Source organism: Anguilla rostrata, chromosome 11 (genome assembly GCF_018555375.3).
Source record: "Anguilla rostrata isolate EN2019 chromosome 11, ASM1855537v3, whole genome shotgun sequence".
Lineage (NCBI taxonomy): Eukaryota > Metazoa > Chordata > Actinopteri > Anguilliformes > Anguillidae > Anguilla > Anguilla rostrata.
This window is the reverse complement of record NC_057943.1, coordinates 3,199,354-3,214,640: the sequence shown is the minus strand read 5'-3', so window position 1 is coordinate 3,214,640 and position 15,287 is coordinate 3,199,354. Positions and strand designations below refer to the sequence as shown.

The 15,287-nt window shown below is 46.1% G+C and overlaps 1 protein-coding gene across 2 annotated transcripts in view; it reads left to right on the top strand.

The window, feature by feature from the left end:
- The first annotated feature begins 413 nt into the window (after nt 1-413).
- LOC135235223 (contactin-2-like) overlaps nt 414-15,287 on the top strand; it is a 33,172-nt gene continuing 18,298 nt past the window's right edge. Inside the window, exons 1-4 of one of the 2 annotated variants that reach the window (XM_064300502.1) lie at nt 414-713; nt 11,200-11,359; nt 13,375-13,516; nt 14,580-14,755. In XM_064300502.1, coding sequence (XP_064156572.1) covers nt 11,272-11,359; nt 13,375-13,516; nt 14,580-14,755 — 406 coding nt within the window. In that variant the 5' untranslated portion in view covers nt 414-713; nt 11,200-11,271. The remainder of the gene's footprint in view (nt 714-11,199; nt 11,360-13,374; nt 13,517-14,579; nt 14,756-15,287) is intronic. The other variant, XM_064300503.1, reaches the window with a different exon arrangement.

The following is a 15,287-nucleotide window of genomic DNA, read 5'->3' as shown; positions in this document are numbered from 1 at the left end:
TCCCCCCTTTGATGGAGAGGAGTGCCTTTGTTCCGATTGGCCACTCTTAAACAGGGAAGAATCTTGCAGAGGGGAACAGTATGGTATCGTAGCTTTTTTTGTTGTATGCTTTGTTATAGGAGAAAGGAGTCTGAGGAGTGATTCTGAGCCTGAAAACAGGGGAAGGAGGAGGAGGGGGGAAGTGAGAGCGACTCAATAGGAGAGGGAGAGGAGGACGCAAGAGAGAAGGATGGAAAGAGAGATGAGGTGGGAAAGCGGGAGTGGGTAAGAGGGAAGGAAAGACAGGGAAAGGGAGTAAGAGTGGGAGAGACAGGAGGAGAGAGGGGGGCTGTATGGGGAGGGGCCTAACTCAGAGGTGCAGCACGAGGGAGGGAGAGAGAGCGAGAGGAAGGGAGAGAGGGAGAGCGAGCGAGCAGGAGAGAGGGAGAGACAACCAGGATATACAAAGATCCACGGCGAGGGATGCACAGCACACGCTTATCCCAGCGCTCTCAGTCTCCTCCAGGACTGCCTTGTTTACAAACCCAGCCCCCTGCCCCCCCACCCGCCCCCCCCTCGCCCGAGCGCCTCCTCCCCCTCACCGCCTGCTACAGCCAGCGTGCGCCTCGAGGAGCCCAAAAAGGAGGCGATAAGCTCTCTCCTCCGTGGCTGCGTTCGCCCACCTCCTCTTCTTCCTCCTCCTCCTGCTCCTCCTCTCCGTCCCGCCAGTTAAGGTCAGTGAGCATGCATCGTGTCCGTCTCCCGCCGCCGTGGAAACGGTTGCCGTCGGAGCGATCGTCAGGGGCCAGTGGTTGCTCGGTTGTTATTCTTGCAGGGGGGATAGTGGAGGGGGGTGTGGAGGATTGGTTGCTAAGGAAGCGTGGCGCGGTGTTTTGGTTGTTCTTTAGTTTTTTTTTGTCGTAATTTTTTTTTTTTGAACGACTGATGCGAATTCCATCAAAATTCTTAATTATACTCATTGGATTGTGCTGTTATTAGCCTCCATTATTATCATCATTACAATGTCCATGGAGGGAAAAGATGCTAAACCTTTAGCTTTACCCCACATTACACTTCACTCTAAGGGGGGGGGGGGGTGCATACATCCCGTTCCTGGATATTCCAGCATCGTGCACACCTCAAAAACGTGCCCTAGGGAAGCGGGGGTGGGGGGGGGGGGGACCCCTGTCCTAATTTAGCGGCGATGGTGCCCTACTCGGGGTACCTCTGTGGGTAAACTGGGGCAACAAACGCACTCTTGCCCGCCGTTCCCCAGCGCCTGGGGCAAGAGGCTAACGGACAGGGCAGTTACAGCTCATGCCAGAGGTGTGAGCACAGGTGCGTGCTAAACGACAGCTGGGTCAGGTTTCCCCTTCTTTCTCTCACTCTCCCCCATCTTCCTATCCCCATTTTTTCCTCTCACTTTCACTTACTGCCCCTCTCCTCCCTCCATTCTCTCTCTCAAATCATCTCAGACAGGCTGTCTGCTCGCTGACGGGTGGCGTGCGGGGGGGCGGTTAGAATACTCTGGGGGGCTCGGCGAGGGACGTTCAGGGGCGCTATAAAAATGCGCGCGCTCAGTGGAGCCACGGCGATGAGTCGCGTGCTGTAGCGGCGTGCTGAAGAACACGGCTGCTCTGACGTTTTTTAGGGGTAACCTCAGAGGCGAAACGGAACCGCTGGAGAGAGACGGGCCAGCAAAACAAACAGGGGCACTGAGGACTCATAAATATCTAAACCAACTCCGGCGGCACACAGAGCGCCAAGGCTAAAATTAGACCCAAAAAAAGCCAGCAAGTGTTCACAACGCGTTTAACAGCAAGGCTGGACTTGCATTCCGACATCCTACCCTGTCTATACTACAACTATAACATTTTACCTTCATGTTTTAGTCACGTAGCTATACATCCCATACACCCCCACATGTCAGACACGTTTGTATTCCTTCTATTTACATTTGTAATCCATTTATTTTATTTTATTTTTATTATGATTATTTTACCCGATATGCTCTTTTGAGCCTCAGTGTTTCTGTATATGTCTAAGCTTGAGCTTGAATCAAGCACTTTAGGCAGGGTCCATTGATCCAGCTACCGCCCCAATAGCACGTCTGATTAAATCGAAACCACCCCCCCCCCTCCTCCCCTCCCCTCCCTCCCCCAGTCTCCAGCACGGACCTCATCACGTTTGCCTCCAGTGATTAGTCATAAATCTCATGCCGTCACTCTGGGAGAGTTCCAATTCCCCGAGAGTAACCAAACGTGGGCACGCTGCGGCCTGACTCACATTTACTCGCAAACCGTGCTCCTGTCCCTGGACAGAGGGGCCGGGGAAACGGTTTGTGTACGGAGAGAGAGAGATATTTACATTCCATTATTTACATTCCCCCCGCGTTCATCCCGAACGACGTACACTGATTACATTTGTTCACTTGGTGCACTCGTTTATATACAAGCTGGATATTTGCCGAAGCAGTTCAAGCAGCTGAGCATCTTGGCTCAAGGGTACCACGGCAGTACCTGAAAAGCAGGGAAATGAACCCATGAACCTTTTGAACCACAAGCCCAGTTCCCATTAGATGGTAAATGGACTGCATTTATATAGCGCTTTTATCCAAAGCGCTTTACAATTGATGCCTCTCATTCGCCAGAGCAGTTAGGGGTTAGGTGTCTTGCTCAAGGACACTTCGACACGCCCAGGGCGGGGTTTGAACCGGCAACCCTCCGACTGCCAGACAATCGGTCTTACCTCCTGAGCTATGTCGCCCCAGTAGTCACAGAAAGACGCCCGGTTCTAGTGAAGCACTGGCTCTCTCGGGTGTCGGGAGCAGTATTGGTGTTGTACTTGGCGGACGACACGGCGCAGTGTTCCGTTGTCACACAAGGTTGTGCTCCTGGACTGAAGAGGGACATTGTCCTGTTCAGGAGTCACTTGACCCCTGACCCTCGACCCCTGACCCCTGACCCTTGAATAGTGGCCACAATGTTTTATCTTTAGGTCATATGCATTGGCTTACGAACTCGTGGGGCTTTTATAGATGCTAATGAGACAGTGTTTTCCCATATTTGATAAGGTGCCACACACCAGAGGTCTGTGCTGGTAAAACAAAATTCAGAACCCTAAAATATGCATGTTTGGGTTAATGCATATGTATTTTGGGGCGTTCTGATATAAGCCCATAAATATACTGGAGAAAAGAATGGAAATTTATGCATGTGACCTGCTACAGCGAGTTGTGGTAACATTTTTACATTAATCACTATTCAAAAGATGAGGCTGTCCCCAACACAGCAAGCACATCAGCAAAGCAATTTAAATATTAAGCAATGAACTAACCTCAAAAGTCAAACGCGTTGATGTGTAAAATTAATTTCTTTAATACATATTAAACCCCATTTACAATGCCGAAGGTCTCCCCAAAAGGACACTACAGTAGATGGTTTAACGTGATCTTGTGTCCCTAATCTTCAAATCTGAAGCCCTCTCCATGATATCCCTGAGCACCAACCCACTTGTTTTCTCTTTAGATGGCATTCTGTAAACAAATAACACAAAAAAAAGGTGGTACTGACAGTAATTTGCAGCATGCTTAGTAAATATGGCCTTTAATCTTATTTTCAAAACCTTAATTTTTCTCTCAAGAATAAAATTAGATTGTTTAAGTTACTTCTTGCTTAACAAGCGGAATTCTTACCCTATTGCCCAAACTTGAAATGAGTGAAACTCATTTGACTGGCAATCCATCTTATTTAGCAAAAAAAAAAAAAAGTCATAGAAATCAGATTAAGTCGAAACAAGACAGAAATACTTGTTACGATCGACTTACATCTTTGCAGTGTACTATCGGTCAGATAATGAATTTTATACAGCTGGACTGTAGCTAAAGTTCAATGCTATGCCTGCAGGCTAAGCTCTTTTCAGAAAACTGTGAACATCGATACAAGTACATTTTTGGCACTGGCGCCAGTACCAACACCCTTGAACGTGAGCTTCTTGCACTCCAACCCTTTCACAGATTGATTCTATGGTCATCTAAGCCGAATTATATATTATCGGAATCCGTTTCTGCTGCAGACTCCTTGTAACACCACATGAATCTCAGTAATGTACTGATGGATACTTAGCGAGCCAGTGCGGGTTAAGATGACCAATCACAGCAGCACTTCTCCCTCGTGGGATTTGACCCAGAAACCTTCGGGTTTAGAAGCTCAGCTAATAAACGACTATGCCACTGCCTCTGTGTATGAAACTAATATTGATCTCATCCGCCCTGAGCCGAGTTCAGTGTTATATAACGTGCTTTATATGCTAAAATAAAAAGCTACTGAAATACCCTCCTGCCCCGACAGGTTGCAGGGGTGGCGTTGCATAAGGCGCAAGTCAGTTTTCAAAAAGATCTTTTCCAATTTTAGGAGGCCAGTTCCCATTACAGCTAAGGTCTGACCGTGATAGAAATGTTCATGTAGGGGTGTGTTTTCCCTTATAAACAAAGTCCAGCGGTTTTATTTTTTCAAGCTTCTGAATAAGTTAAGATGGCAGAAGACTAGAAGAATTAACACTCATGTGTAATCATATCCTGACATGTTACATTTAGTCGATCTTCCATAAAGATTTACATAAGCGCAAAAAAAAATGTGTCCAGCGGTGTGTGATTTGTTTAGTCTGATGTCATAGTGCAGGGTTAAAACAAGCCTACACCCACACTGGACCTTTTTGGATAATAACATCTCTGGTTTAGGCTATGAACAGCTGATGCCAAGCATGTACGAGAGGGAGATTGAAAATTGTGCTGCAAGTAGCAAATGGATTTGAGGATATAGTTTGAGGTATCACTAAAAAAAAAAAAAAAAAAAAAAAAACATTAGGCTGTGTAGCAACAGTCATTATCACCATCAGTTTGAGCCTCTCAGGTTGTTACGATGCCACTCATGGGATTTGCAATTTAGTAATTTTGCAGATGCTTTTAGCAGCTCAGGAAAGTGTGATTTACACCGTTAGCAAACACTACAAGAGCTTGAGATTGTCATAATCTCGATAATAATCATAAGTACACCGAAGTGCTGCCTTAGGATCTGCGAGATACAAGATTCGCTGGGTTCACTGCCTTTGTGAAGCAGGTACACACGTCGGATGCACGCACCCGCAGACCTGTGATTACTGCACACCTGTACTACAGGAGAGAGCTCACCTGAGGATACACACCTCTCAAGGGAAACAAACTGTAGCCTCTGTAGGCTGTTGCTTCATTAGAAGCTACCTGAGTGCTCACCTGAGAGAGGCTCTATGATGTAAAGCTCATCTTACGCTATTAAACAGCAGTGCCTTTCCTGCAGGTTGTTTTCTCTTTCCTTCAATTACCCAGTGTTGGAGAAATTACTCTGAATGTGTAGTTGTACAAAATTACCAATTGCTTCACACTGAAAGTAGTTGAACTACCCAAAGCTACTCTAAAGAAATGTAGCTTGTGATGTAGTTACTCAAATGTAGTTTAAACAACTTTTGGGGGGGGGGGGGTGGGCGTGTGAGCAATGCCTCATCTCCTCAGTCTTTGCTTGGGCGGGAAATCAAATCGAGGTCGGCCATCTTTTAGGACACTTAAATCCATTAAATGCCTCCTTGGAGGAGCTAGGAGGCTCGCGGAGGGTGCTTCAGCGAGGATACACAAGCGCAGCCTCTTTTGTACGAAAGCATTCCTTTCAGAAGGCGTGACGAGTAAACGATCGACGTGTGGGATCCACCTTTCCCCATCTGCCACGTCTGTAGTTGACGTGGCTTCAAACTGACGTTTGACTGAAGAACGTTTCGTTCATCTAGTACGCGCTTCCTCGATTCCTCTCTCCTCGCGTCCTTTCCTAGCGTCCTTGTCCTTCATTTCTCTGTTGAGTGGACCTAAGGATGCGAGGAAAGGACACGTGGAAAGGGTGCAAGGAGGTAAAATAAGTGATTAGAAAGATCTGAGATTAACACTAACGTCGCACTGTGCCCTTGGGAAGACTGGTGCATCACATCACCGCCAACGACAAAGCCCAACCTGCTCTCACGGGGGGCCCACCATTTTACCAGCCGATTAGTTAATAGCTTTTCTTTGCTTTTTGTATAAAAGCTGCCAACATCTTCACTGTCAACAAATGCATTACTGCTGGAATGATTCATGGTGGTTTGTTTGTGTTTCATTTTTTTTTTTTTTTTAACTGAGAATGCAAGATCAAACTTATTCTCGTCACATTCGATAACTGCACTCTTCTTAAAGTCCTGCTTTGGTATACCTCACTGATAGATACAAATATCATGGTGTAAACAGTGGACAGATAGTTGCTTTACTAAAAGCAGAACGAACTTCCTGTGGGAGAAAGCTCAATTCCTGTCTTACATTTTCAAAAAGATGAAATACTTTAATATGCGCATTATAATGCTGAACGTGGCTAACGGCAATGCAGCTTTGTGTTATATTATGCCATTGTGGACAGGACGAGGAAAAACAAACAAACTAAGCAGGATATAGTTAGAAAATCTGACATCTAAGCCAATAAATTCTGTTTATATAGCACCTTTCAAACAATAAAGAAGCACAAAAAAGCTTAACAGAGATAAAACAAAGGTAAAAAAAAAAGAACAAAATGGCAGAATAGTTTGTCAGGTTTAAAAAACAGGAAATGCATCAGAAATCAAATAAAAACCGCAGTGAAACAAGCATTTATTAAAAAAAGAACAAAATGTCTTTCTGCAAATGAAAAAGAATAAAAACACTAAAATAAGGCTGCTCAGTGAAATGCTATTCTGTAAAAGTATTATTTTTACTTTTTGCTGCAATAGCCCATATTCACTGGATACTACATTCATGGATATACGTCAAGCACATAAAAGCAAAAACCCACATGATCATTAGTAACCGATCGCACCCCTAATACCACACAAAGCCTCTTCTAGTGACAGGCATATCTTCCCTCCTATAGTGTTCAGCTGAAAGATTTAGGCTCACGTTTTCCACCATCAGCAATTAGGCTCCTGAGCGGAAATGCCACACCATCTGTTACTGGTGACACGTGACAGCTGCACCTCTGTGGCGACAGCAGTGTTTTTATTGTCCCTAAATGGGTGTGTGTGTGTGTGTGTGTCGCTCTGTAGCGTCTTTATCCTTGTTAATGTATCCCTGTCATTTTCACACGGTTTCTGAAATGTGCTGCATTGTCACTGAATGCATTGGCCGCGATGACCGGGGAAGAGAAATTATTTTTCATAGGATTTCTTGTTTAACTCGTAAAGGCTTAAACATATTAGTATTCGAGTGATGTAACAGAAAACCTCTTCCAGGGTCCCCAGAACAATAGTGTGTGGTGGGGGCAGGGGTGGGGGGGGGCTTGGGGGAGATTGTTGAATAAGAAGGTGGAGCATGGGGCGGGTCAAAGTGAATTTATGTTGTGATTTCAGGGGAGTCTGTTCCACTCTGTTGCCCATGGGGGGAAAAAAAATAATAATAATAATAATTGTTGGTTCTGCCTGTCTATCAAACCTGCTCTGTGTCCCATGTCCTGTAACCACAAAAAAAGGGGGGGGGGCACTGAATTCATCAGTTCATCTTGTACCCCAGTCCTACTGGGTGCTTCATGCTCCATTACAGTTTATTTGGGGACCTGAGCCCTGTCTCCTGCCCACTGAGGAGCACAGTGCATGGAGGTCAGAGGTCAAATGTTCTTGTTCAAATCAGAGACTGTAAAAAAAATATGGACAAAGCTACTGTGACGTCACCCATTGACACTCCGTGGGTCTCTAAAACACGTTTTGAAGCTCAATGGCGGGCGCGGCCATGTTGTCGATTTGGAGCCAAAACCATAGAGTTAAGCGGTTCTGTGATTCTTACAATGTGATTGACAGTCCGGTGCGGAAAAGCCCATCAACCTGAACGAACGATTGCAGAACGAATTTGAGGCTAGCTGTGACTGTCTGCCCTATGTTAAATATTAATGTTACGGATTAATTCCATCGTGACTGTATTGGTCTGTATCAGTTAGTTATACATTTGTACCGTAGACTTACATGGAAACCGGATATGAAAACACCTATACCGGAGCCAACCGTAGTGGCGCTAGTGAGCAACCAGGAACAATCAAGAAACGAGCTTAAAAACTAAGTCTGGTTTTGGCCGCTTGGTTCAAATGGAGTTGTTCTGTAGAAGATGATGTCACATGACTGATGACATCACAGAAACTGTTAAAATGACCATACAAACAAAAAGAAAGAAATAGTAATGGATATGGAAAAAGCCTCCCGAGAGCTAAAATTCACCAGGAGACAACAGAAACAGATGTCTATACTGTTGTACTGACATCCAGTTTCATCTAAAATTTATGAACACTTGTAAGCTCATCTGTATTTTGAAACTTCCTGTTTAACGTCCCATTAATGGTGTCAGTTACAACATATCAGCTGGTTATGGGACTCACGGAAGATTCATACAATTCCCGACGGAAAAATAAAACCCAACTCCGCCATCTTCCGTCGTTACCCATCTTCGTTTTGGTTCACATTCTCGGTTTCCGTTTAAACTGCAGTTGGGCCCCAGACTGAATCAGTCAACCTGCACGGCGCTGAGGCACTTTAGCCTGAACTGAACGCTTCAGAGGGGGAGCGCAATGGGCTCATTTTTCTTCTTAAGCAGTTTAAAAAAATGTTGTAAGTTGGTTAAAGGCCCGATCGTTTCTCATCGCTTCACCCGGAATGTCCTCGTTTCACAGAACTCAGGAGGAGGGGAGAAATCGGAGAACGACGATCTTAACCTTCTTAATGGCGTGATTTCAGTGCGCTGAAGCCCTACAGCTGAAATAGTGTTGTTCAGACTGCAGTGCGTTTGTGGTTAAACACTTGGATGTGCAGAAGGAGTTGTGGTTATTCCAGTTAAATGGGACCACCTATTTACTTCACTGGCATTTAGCAGGACTCTTATTCAAAGTGTTCTACTGTGCAAAGCATTGTTATCCATGAAATGAAGAAATAAATAAGGCACTTCAACTTGGCGTGTATCAAACACAATGCGTTTGCTTTATACAAAGACTGACATTTTATCTTCCCCCCCCCCCGTGTGCATTGCATGGACTGGAGAGGTAAGCTGGAGACGATGGATTGTTTATTTAAGGAGGTCGTTTGCATCTCAATAGCAGAAAAGGTCACAGTGGCTGGCTGGCTCTCACTCGCGATTGAAAAAGGCCGCATGACAGCTGAAATTTGGAGCGCTGGTGATGATATTCATAAGCCTTTGTTTTTCTATGAATTAAGCATCCATGTTTTCTGCTTTTGGTTTGCGCTTGTAATTATTGCTTTTGGACAATATTACATATATTTGTTTTGAGCAAGAAAATCAACGAGTGATTGGAAAAATGCTCTCAGCCTTTGCATAAGAAACCAAGCTTGTTCCACACTTAGCAAATTAGCAGTCCACATTTTTATGGAACAGACTTTGCATGCGAACGTCTGCAGTCATTAGTACCTGCCGATGTTCAGCTGGTGCAGCGGACGTAAACACTGGGCCTACGCTGCACGCATATCAGACAGGCGGAGAAACGGAGTTAAGGCCAACTTTGGCCGTAAAAAGCCTGGTCACATGACCAACATTTAACACAACCAGCTCACAGACTCAGGTGCCATGTTATGGCCTGACCTTCAAGAGAGAAGTCATTTACCCACCAAAAAAATAAAATAAAATAAAAAAAATAAAAGGGGGGGGGGGGGGCAGACTGGCTTTGCTTTCCCAAATGTGGTTCAGGGTTGCTGCGTGTTCAGCTCCCATACCCCTCTCCACAAATGGTAGGCGAGAATGGCCAGTTTGCACACCCGCAAAACAACAGAAAACACACAAAAAAAAAACAACAAAAGCTATAAATAAATGATTTTTAAAATAAGCATTCTTCTCTGGCAGGAGCCGCAAACCCTGATGAAGTAAAACTGACAGCATGTCTGGAGAGAGTGAGAGACAAACAGCACACGAGCCGCAGGGCAGCCTCTATAAAGGCTGCAGCCCAGGTGTAATTAATCTAGGCGTGTCCAATTAGTGCTAACACCTGGGGAACCAGGTCAGAATGGAGGCAAACAATCGACCACCAGGGGGCGCCATCATTTATATTTCGCTGCAAGGGCCATGACTAGTATTCATGTCCTTGGTGTTTTTTATGTCCAGTTTTAAAGCCTAAAATTAATTAAATTCTTTAGTGAGAACATCAGTTACAATTCATTTAGGAGATAAATAAATGGTCTTTAATATTTTTTTTTTCTTAAATTTAAGCCTAGTCTAGTGGCATATGTACAGCATTTACAAAATGCATCCTTAAATAAATTAAAGAGAAAAAGTTTTTTTTCCTCTTCCAGATTTTATATTTGTTTCATGTGTTTATGGCGGTTAGTTGAGTACTACTGAATAATTTAATTATTGTATTTCATAATGCACTGGCTCAATTGTATATTTCTGCATTTATTCATATGATTATTTACATCATAAATGGATATGTATTCATTTGTGTTCATTCAGAATTCACAGCATTCTGTCAAGATCTGACAGAAATCCTCTGAGTGTTTTTTTTTTTGGGGGGGGGGTGCTTATACTAAAATGTCTGCGTTATTGCTGAAACATTGCTGTTATTTGGACAATGCTTGCCTGGATATTTGAGCCTGAAAATTCTGTGTAGTTCCACTCCTCCTGTGTATTTGTTCTTGAAAAACCTGAAGAAAAATAAATGAATAAATAAATGAAGGCACTTTACACAGCACAACACAGCAGAATTACCTTTATGAAAAAAACATTCCTCCTGTAATTCTCCTTTGCATCACTAATCACGTGTTTGGGATCAAGATCAAGATTTTCCCGTCGCTTTGAATTCAAAATAAATGCAAGTGCGAGTTTTTATCCTCCACAAGCACGATCTGGCAACTTCATCTTGGTGTTTGGCTGAGAAGCTTAAAAACTAACACTCACACTTAACTGTGAGTCAAAGTAGGGGGGATCATGGTGGGGGGAGAGGGGGTGTCTGTAAAAACATCCATTTTTGGAAGCGGGAACAGACGAGCAGTACATTACATTACATTACATTACATTATAGGCATTTAGCAGACGCTCTTATCCAGAGCGACGTACAACAAGTGCATAGGTTTCATGATGTAGAGGCGCAAAAGAAACACTAGAGTGAAGTAAGGAATTAAGGATTGGTGTTTGTTGTTCTTCTCATCCTGGGGCAGGTTCTCTCTTTTTTTCGGGAGGCTTTGAGGACAGAACGGGACGAGGCCCCCCCAGAGGGTCGGTACCTGGGCATGGGGTACCTGGGAACGGGACACCTGGGCATGGGGCACCTGGTCTGGCTGCTGTGCTTCAGCTCTCTGGCCCTCAGCTACGCTGCAGGTAGGTTCGCTCCCCTCCGTCCTTTCAGTCCGTCACCTTTCCCAGCACGTTGGGCGCAGTCAGGGGTGCGGCCACGAATCCTGGGGCCCCCGAAATAGAAGAATAATACACAGTTCAGCTTTTTCAGTTTTTATTTTACATAGGGGCGACATAGCTCAGGAGGTAAGACCGATTGTCTGGCAGTCGGAGGGTTGCCGGTTCAAACCCCGCCCTGGGCATGTCGAACTGTCCTTGAGCAAGACACCTAACCCCTAACCCCTAACTGCTCTGGCGAATGAGAGGCATCAATTGTAAAGCGCTTTGGATAAAAGCGCTATATAAATGCAGTCCATTTACCATTTGTATAGGGCTTTTTACAGAGAACTGTCACAGAGACGCTTTACAGAGCAGCAAGGCTACGAAAGAGCAAACAGTGGGGAGAGAACCCCAAAACGGCAGCGAGAAAAAACTCCCCGATGAGAAAGGATCTCGAGAGTAACCCAGCTATGGAGGGGGAGCCCATCCTCCACTGGCCAGCCCATTATGAAGTAGCAGTAGAATGTAATGTAGTAAAAATTGTGAAATTATTAAGGCACAGGGCTCGTTATGTACAATATGCTTCACGCCCACTACAAGAATAATTACCACCACCCTTCTCCCCACACCCCACCTGCTGCTGGGTGCAGGTAGGGAGGCCAGGTGGACCTCCCAAACCCTAATCAGACACAGCGCTATGTCTCTGACTGTGGGGGAAAGAGCCTGTATGCAGACTGGTTCTTTATAAGCACTATGTCTTTGTACTCATGCACATACCCCCCCCACCCCAACCCAACCCCCATGCCCCATTATCTGTCACTCATCCAGCCTTCCCCTCCCCATCCCCCTCCTCCTCCTCTCCTCGTCTGTATCGGATTGGGGTCTTGGGATGTCAGCCAGTCCTGGACGCACCTGTGATGACCATGACCTGGAACATCAGATATTTTGGGGTTGGAGCCAGAGGTGTTGGCCACACCAGTGCCGGGGATTTTTGTAATGACCCTTTGAAGAATTAGATTTTTTGGAATGTCTTTTTCAAAAAAATTTTTTTTGGAATTTTTCAAAATTCTAAGTCAGTGTTCTAGAACCCCACTGCTTTCAGTCACCAGCAGTGACTGTTACATCAGCATTAGAATGTTAAGAACATTCTAATCACATGTTTTGCAATCTTAGGCCTTTAAAGGGTTAGTTTAGTTTTGTTTGTGAGGGCAGCTCATCAGGCTGGTCCTGTCTGTGTCTCTTTCCGCTCAGTGCGCTGCAGTCGAGGCTGACCGGCGCTTTCGCCCGCAGGAGGCGTTAGCAGCCGGTGGGGATGATGCGATGATGCTGTTGTTGTTGTTTTTGTTGTTGTTTGATGTCTCCACGGCATGCAAATGAAGCCGTTTCAGTGCATCTGAAACTCAGTGGAGACAGAGGAAACTGCCGTGTTCTGTCTACCTGCCGGGCAGGCCTCTCTCACTGCTCGAGATTCAGGACACACCTCATACACACACACGAATGCAGACGCGCACACACACACGCACACACAGGCACACACACACACACACACACACACACACCCACAAACACATGCAAACACTCACAACTACCCAGATATGTATGTGTGCACATACAAACAGATATGTGCACCCACAGGTACCTACACACATACACATTGACACACATGCACACACACACACACACACTCACACACACACAAACACATGCACCTACTCAGATATGTATGTGTGCACATATACAGACAGATACATGCACCCACAGGTACCTACACACATACACATTGACACACACACACACACACACACACACACACACACACACAGTATTACCTCGGCTCTGGCCTGTAACTGCCCCCTTCTGCTAACACCATCCCACAGTCGCTGCTAATCCTTCTCAAGGTGGTGGCTTTTGTGTGGTGAAAGTCAGGTCCTCATAAGCTGTGTGTTTGGTTGAAAGGTCCTCAGGTAAGCCGCGTGTGTGCTGTCTGCTCTCCGCTGCAGGCGGGGATGTGTGTGTCTCTGGCCATAACAGCGGCCCCGTGTTCGAGGGCCAGCCGTCCAACGTCCTCTTCCCCGAGGGCCTGACCGAGGAGCCCGTCATCTTCACCTGCCAGGCCCGAGCCAGCCCTGCTGCCACCTACAGGTCAGCCACGGAACCACACGCATTTATGTTTACATGTGTGACTGCATTGATACAGTTTCACATCTATTAGAGCACAGGATCTAGTCATCATGGCAGCTTAAAAACATACATGTTCACAGACAGTTCCCAGAGCAAGTAGGGAGTGTTCACAAGGCCCAGATGGTATTCACAGGACAGATAGTTCAAGCAGGGAGTGTTCACAGGGCTCAGGCAGTTTGAGCAGGAAGTGTTCACAGGGCCCAGACAGTGTTCGCAGGACACAGACAGTTGGAGCAGGGCGTGTTCATAGGGCCTGGACAGTGTTCACAGGACACAGACAGTTCGAGCAGGTGTTCACTGCATGCAGAGAGTGTCTCGCTGGATCCAGGCAGTTTCCCAGAGTGGATGCAGTTCCCAGAGTGAGGTGGGCGTGTTCATGGTGTGCAGGCAGTGTTCACACGGTGCAGAGAGTGTTCACAGTGTTCAGGTAGTGTTTAGAGTGTGCAGACAATGTTCAGAGTGCGCAGGCAGTTTCCCAGGGCAGGTCAGTTTTCCCAAAAGCAAACATTGCCCCTCAAAGCCACCATATGCGTATGCAAGTCAATTGACATCCTATCTCCAACAACAGCTGTTCTTCAGCAAACAGCGGGGCCTACTTGAGTTGTGAGTAATTAAACACTCAGGCCGCTAACTGAGGATCTACAGTGACTGTTTTCCCACGCTCAGCGTGAGCACAGTCTGACTGACAGAGCATCCCTCTTCTCCTCAGACAGAGAGGAAAAAAAGGCACCGCTCTCAGACGCACTGAAACTAAGTTACATCTCTCCGCTGTCTTTTTTTTATTTGTTTTTGTTCTTATTACTATAAAGGAAGTGCACAAGCTCAGAGGAGCAGTTTAGGTTTCATTATGGAGCAAATCCTAATTCTGGTCCTGGGAACGCTGTTTTTATTTAGCAAGTGCTTAATGTGAGCTTGGGTTTAATCTGCAGCCTATGCAATGGAAAACGGTAACATAGCTGTGAGCTTTACACTTTTAAGTGGAGGTGTCAATCACACGGCCGTTGCTTGGTTACCCGTGCGCCAGGTGGAAGGTGAACGGGACGGACGTGCCGCTGGGCGGGGACTCGCGCTACACCCTGGTGGCGGGAAACCTGCTGATTGGCGGCCCCCAGCGGGGCCGGGACGCGGGGTCCTACCAGTGCCTCGCCTCGAACCGCTGCGGGACCGTCCTGAGCCAGCCCGCCAACCTCCGATTCGGCTGTGAGTCTCTCTCTCTCCTGCTCTCTCCTTCTCTGTCACTCCCTCGTTCTCTTTCTCCATCTCTCTCTCTTCCTCTCTCTCTCTCGCTATCTCGCTCTCTCACTCCTTCTCTCTCTCCCTCTCTCTCTCTCACTCCTTCTCTCTCTCCCTCACTCCCCCTCTTTCCTTCTCTCTTTTTCATTCTCTCTCAATCTCTCCCTCTCTCCTTTTCTCTGCCTCTCTCATTCTCTCTTACCATTTATCTCCACCTCCCTCTCTCTCTTCTCTCCCTCTCTCCCCCCTTCTCTCCTTCTCTCTATACATCTCTCTCCTTCTCCTGCTCTTTCTCCTTCTCTCACTCTCTCTTTCTCTCTCTCTCCCTCACTGCTTCTCAATCTCTCCTTCCCTCTCTTCTCTATCTCTCTCTCTTTCTATTGCTCTCCCTCCCTCTCTCACAATCCTCCCTCTCTCCTTGTCTACCATAACTTATATATTGGTCATATACAATCATATCTGTCAATGCATAATATTTTAGTTTCTACGGTAACAACAT